The sequence below is a fragment of the Acanthisitta chloris genome, unplaced genomic scaffold (genome assembly GCF_000695815.1).
Source record: "Acanthisitta chloris isolate BGI_N310 unplaced genomic scaffold, ASM69581v1 scaffold22333, whole genome shotgun sequence".
In the NCBI taxonomy this organism is placed as follows: domain Eukaryota; kingdom Metazoa; phylum Chordata; class Aves; order Passeriformes; family Acanthisittidae; genus Acanthisitta; species Acanthisitta chloris.
The window spans coordinates 1-5,282 of NW_008664556.1; the positions used below are offsets into that span (position 1 = coordinate 1).

At 48.3% G+C, this 5,282-nt stretch overlaps 1 protein-coding gene across 1 annotated transcript in view; it reads right to left on the reverse strand.

The window, feature by feature from the left end:
• Nucleotides 1-1,422: 1,422 nt before the first annotated feature.
• LRRC45 (leucine rich repeat containing 45) overlaps nucleotides 1,423-5,282 on the reverse strand; it is a gene marked incomplete at its 5' end in the record, with an annotated part of 8,795 nt that continues 4,935 nt past the window's right edge. Inside the window, 7 exons of the mRNA XM_009071420.1 lie at nucleotides 1,423-1,619; nucleotides 2,022-2,169; nucleotides 2,264-2,437; nucleotides 3,316-3,408; nucleotides 4,006-4,098; nucleotides 4,967-5,037; nucleotides 5,202-5,280. Of these exons, the coding sequence (XP_009069668.1) occupies nucleotides 1,423-1,619; nucleotides 2,022-2,169; nucleotides 2,264-2,437; nucleotides 3,316-3,408; nucleotides 4,006-4,098; nucleotides 4,967-5,037; nucleotides 5,202-5,280 (855 nt within the window). The remainder of the gene's footprint in view (nucleotides 1,620-2,021; nucleotides 2,170-2,263; nucleotides 2,438-3,315; nucleotides 3,409-4,005; nucleotides 4,099-4,966; nucleotides 5,038-5,201; nucleotides 5,281-5,282) is intronic.

Consider the following 5,282-nt stretch of genomic DNA (forward strand, 5'->3'; position numbering starts at 1 on the left):
GGGCGCAGCCCGAGCCCGCGGCTCACGGATCGGGCGTGAAACGCTGGCTACAGTGCAGCTAAAACCTGGTTACGGTGTAGCTGTAGATTTCACCGCCATCCGCCCAGAGCTGCTGAGGAACAAAGATGCTGCAGCACAAACCCTGCGGAAAGGCTTTCGGCTTCCCCCGCGGCGAACAGAGGTCACTGCTGGAGTGGCCACATCTCAAGGCAACAGGCTTTGCTTTTCCCTTGACTGCGGGTCTGCAGGGCAGCCACAGATGACCTCTGTCCTCTCTTCGTGACCTTCTCTCCCATTTTCTTTGCTTTGACTGTAATTCAGAACCACAACCTCATCCACCTGTAACAGCCTTTTAGCTCCAGGACAGGCTGTCAGGCTCTTCAGGGGAATAACACAGCAAAAGGCCCCTCCCTCCACATCAGCCAAAGGTCCAGCTTGTCACTGCCCCGTGTTATGGCAAAATGCAAAAGCTCTTTATTAAAAAACTCAATATAAAAAAAATCATGCATACAAACCAATCACTCCACACAGAAACTTTCATTTTCCAGCTGTCCTTCAAAATATGTGCTGCAAGATCATTGTTCCCACCGCAGACTCACTGGCATTCTCCAGCAAGGACTTGTGCCAGCAAGAGAAGAACCACCTTCTCCTCTTTGTGCTCTGAGAACCAACTCCCCAGGGCCAAGCCAGAAGCATCGCTGCTCTCCAGGGTAAGGCCACAGCACTCAGCTCCAGGGGCCTGAGGAGCCAGGAGGACAGTTTTGCCATTTCTCGTGGTGAAATTAAATCCTGTTGCATATTGGCCACAACATCTTCAGCCAAGAGCTGCAGTTCACACTGAAGAAGCACAGATGCTGACCCCTAAGTGCCCACAGTCAGTGCTGTAGAGAATCATGGCCAAAGCTTGGCTGTCCCACCAGAACATGGACAGCACTGCAGGTGGGGAAGATCTGGTGTTTCCAGTAGTTTCAGGACCCCATGAGCAAAGCAAATGCCTCCTGCCCACAAGGGCCTGTGAACGCTGCTGTCACCTTTTATCAGGTTTCTCTGTGAACAGCCCTGGCATCCAAACAAATGCTGCAGAAGGACCCTGCCAAGGAACATACAGCCCCCCCAGTAACAACAGGGTGTGCCAACAGGCTGGTGCTGTGTAGAAGGACACAGAAAGTACTCCAAATGCTGTGGCAGCACAGGGAAAGGGCTTTCACATCACGGACTCAGACCCACAAACATGGATGGTTGTCTCCTCCTTTCCTTTATATGCTCAGGAGCAAGATTTCTGAAGGGCAAGAGCAATTGCCTGTGTTTCCAAGCCTTCGTGTCACCCTGCTCTGATAAAACTGTCCCATTTAGGAAGAAGGGGCTGTACCTGAGTTGCTCACCTTCTCCTGACAGCAGGTATTTGGATCCTTTAAGCCACAGTCATTTCCTAGAACTGTGGGTTCCCAAGGGGGATCCCTGCACATATGCCATGATGGCATTCTGCAAGAAACTTGCTCGCTGGGCCTCCTCTTCCCTCATCCTGGAGATCTCAGCCTCTTTCATTCTCAGCTTCTCCAGCAGCAGAGACATCTCACCCTCTTTGTCCAGCAGTGCCTCACGATGATTATTTGATAGGGCTGTGAAAGAGCAGCATTAGCAAAGAAAATTAGGGGGTCCCGAGAATAAGTAGGAACACATTACAGGCACAGCCAAAGGCAATGCAAGAGGAATGGTCAACAGGCACATGAGAGAAGCTGCATGAGACATGAGAGATTTTGCACAGACAGCATGTTACACTTCACTGTGCAGGAAATCCAAACATTTTGCTTGCTGTGCAGCTTTGGGTAGTTATATGAGTCTTGGTCTCTATAAAATGAGGACAAGAATCCCTGCAAATACACCAGGATGGAGAGTACAATTCACAGGTGTATGCACAGGCAGAAAGCACCATTGCCACTACCTGTGAGCATAGCTCAGTTCCAGGCCCAGTACAGGGTAACCCAGAATTACCACTTGAGAAACATGAAAGGATCCATCACCTTTCAGCTGCCTCTCCAGAGCTGCAATCTTCTCTCTCAGCCCGTCCTGTGCTGTGCGTTCAGCCTGCAGGTGCCCAATCTGCTCCTGTAATTCCACTTTCACCTTATTCACCTCTGTCACTTTCTCCTCTTCCTTACGGTTCAGGTCCTGATACACAAAGACAAATCCATAAACAACCAAACAACTTCTGCAACTTGTTCTGCCCCTGTGGTGACCATCTCTCTCCTTCAGTCCAAATTACCTGCTGAAGTTCCTCCAGCCGCCTCCTCAGTCCATCAGCTTGCATGCTGCACTGTTTGGCTCTGGCCTGGGCCTCAGCAACCATTTCTTTTTGCTTAAGGCAGCAGTTCTGAGCTTCATCCCGTGACTCAGTCATCAGCCGCAGCTTCTCTTCTAGGTGTTCTAGTCGTTGCTGCTATAAGACACAAAGGAAAACACAAATAGCATCAGTCCCACTCCATTCCTGTGAAGGAATTCTCCCCTTTTTGTTCCTAACAGAATGAACCCTTGGTCGAGCCAACTGGCACTGAAGAACAAGTTCTGGATCACAGGACATGGCCATAACATGCTCCTTGCATTCAGGAGTGACCCCAAGCTGCTTCCTCTTGCCAGTGAGGACACTGATGGAGACCCTGAAACAGCCAACTGAGTCGCTGAGTAACAGGAGCAGGTCCTTGCAGAAGAACCAATGCCACCTCTAGTGCTCACAACCAATGCTCTACCGTCACTTCCTCCATACCCCAAGTGGCTCTGAGGCACCACTGTATGCAGCTCAGCAACTGCTGGACCCCACACATCAGCTTTCCTATGTCTGTAACTCAGAGAAGCATTTGCTTTTGTGATATTACATATAAGTAAATATTCTAATAGTTTTTGTGTATTTTCCTCATCCCTTGTTCTCTTTCACAGGATGTTAACCTCATCACCACTTTCACAAAGTTCAAGTCTACAGTGACTTTATCTATCCAGCAGCAATAGCCACTTGCAGAAATTCCTCTGAGTGCAGAGAAGCAGGAGCACCCCATGAAAGCTGCCGTTAAACAGAAGGATCAACATCTGTTGGATTCAGAAGCTAGCAACTTGAATTAAATCTGCTGTGACAATATCCAACATCAGTTCTGTTCCTCCTAAAGACAGTTCAAAGCAGACTTTTCAGGGTTCCTTCCTCAGCAATCACACCATCTGCAGGCCAGTGAAACCCAGAGAGGGGAGTTTCTTAGCAGTTCCTCAAGACAAAACCATAGGCTAGGTAGTCAAATCACCTCCTTCCCACAAGGAAGGTCTTGTCCTTACCTCCTCCAAGCGTGCCTGGCTTCGGACTTTCATTAACTCCTCCTCTGCCTGGCCTCGCTCAGCGAGTGCAGCTGCTTTGACTTGGCTCAGCTCCTGCCACAGAAACAGGGAAGATCATTCCAGACAGAGAAGCTGCATCACTGCAACACTGACCAGAAAACATCATCAGTTTCCAGTCACAGGCTGCAACATGACACAGCTCTCCCTCTCATTCAGGGGCAGCAAAAGCAAACCCAGATGACAAAGCTTTTCTCACTCCAAGACTGCCATCTAAATTCAATCAGAATTTCAGTTGTAGTAGGGCAAATAATGGGTAAAGCCTTCCAAAACAAAGGAATAGGAGAGGGCAGTGCTGAATGCAGTGGGGAAATAGACAGAAATATGCTACACTACTTGGGACCACATGGGAAACCTGTGAAGTCAAACCTTAGTAAGACAAACAATATTCAATGGAACTTTTATTTTTGTTTGATCTGAATTTACAAGTTTCTCCTTGGAACCCTCTCCTTCCTGAAGTCCAAAGCACTAAAAGTAATTTTATCCAGTATGCTGCTGTTTTCTGTTCTTCCCTACAGCACATGACAACCTTTACAGAGGTCAGCAATGGGAGACTCCACAAAGCTCCCCTGGCAGCCTTCTCTTGCCACCACTACCCGAGCACTCCACTGTGCCTGGAGCAGCCTTTCTCACCTCCTCCAGAGATATCCTGATGGCCTCCAGCCTCTGGATCCTGTCCTGCATGGAACGTTCACTGGCCTCAATGTGCTGTGTCATATGATCCACCTGCAAAGCAGTAGAAAGCATTTAAGGAAGTGCCAGAAAACATTCCCACCTCTAGGCACAGCAACAGGGCCATTTGTCAAGAGAAGGAAGCATCCTCTCATTGACCCACCTACCACCACCAAACAACTCTTACCTCTCCCAGAGCTCCAGTAGCAAACTGTAATACAGATAGAATCTGCCCTCTAGAAACTGAGAGCTTTTAGACAGAGATCCCTCCCAGGTCATGAGCAAAGAGACTCCAAGCTCTCATTGTCAAGTGGTATGAAACATCACACATTTTCTAGCTGTAATGTGGCTGAAACCTTCCTGCCCTGTGTCTTTTCATAAGAATTCATCTTCAGAGAAATCTATTGGTACAATTTTATTTTTGAGAGATTTCACCCCTCTTTAAATACACCAAACAGAATTGATCATAGCCTCTGTCCACACTCAGACACAGTCCCCCTTGAAACACAACAAAGGAAAAACTAGCAAGATGAGCCCCGTTAAGGGACTGGCCATGTACAGCACATGTGTCTCCATTTCCTGTGTTACAGCATCTTGATTTCTGAGAGCAGGACAAGACTGCTTACTCAGAACTCTGTGCATAGCAAGAGCAACACAAGGGCCAACCTCTCCTGTAGCATCACATACTACTCAGGCCCACACTCTTGCAAGCCACAAAATCTTACTAGTTGGTAGAACATCTTGTGACCTCTTCAGCCAGGCTTCGCTTGAAGAAATGGCCCATTATTCCCACAGTAAGTCTGAGTCCACGAGTTTTGTTAACTCTTTTAAGGGCACCTGACAGCAACGACCTCCAGTGGTGCCTGTATGTCAGGACCAAAGAAAGACTAACCTCAGGATGGGGCAGAAACCCCATCCTTACCTCTTTTACCCGAAGGGATTCCATGTCTTCAAGGCTTTGTTTAAATCTTCTCTTCTCCATTTCCAGACGTTCTGCAGACCAAAAGCAGAAATATCACAATTCTGGCAATCCTGCCACACAGGCTATATTCATATTTTATCACACACTCTGCCACCCTTTCTCCTCAGCTTCCACTGATTCATGGGCAGTGATCCCAAGCACAGATTCCATGAGTTGTTTCTGCCCCTCCACTCACCCTCGGCCTGCACAGCCCGCAGCTTCAGCTCTGCTGTTGTGTTGGTCAAGTCTTGTTTTACCTGGAACAGCTGATCCTGCT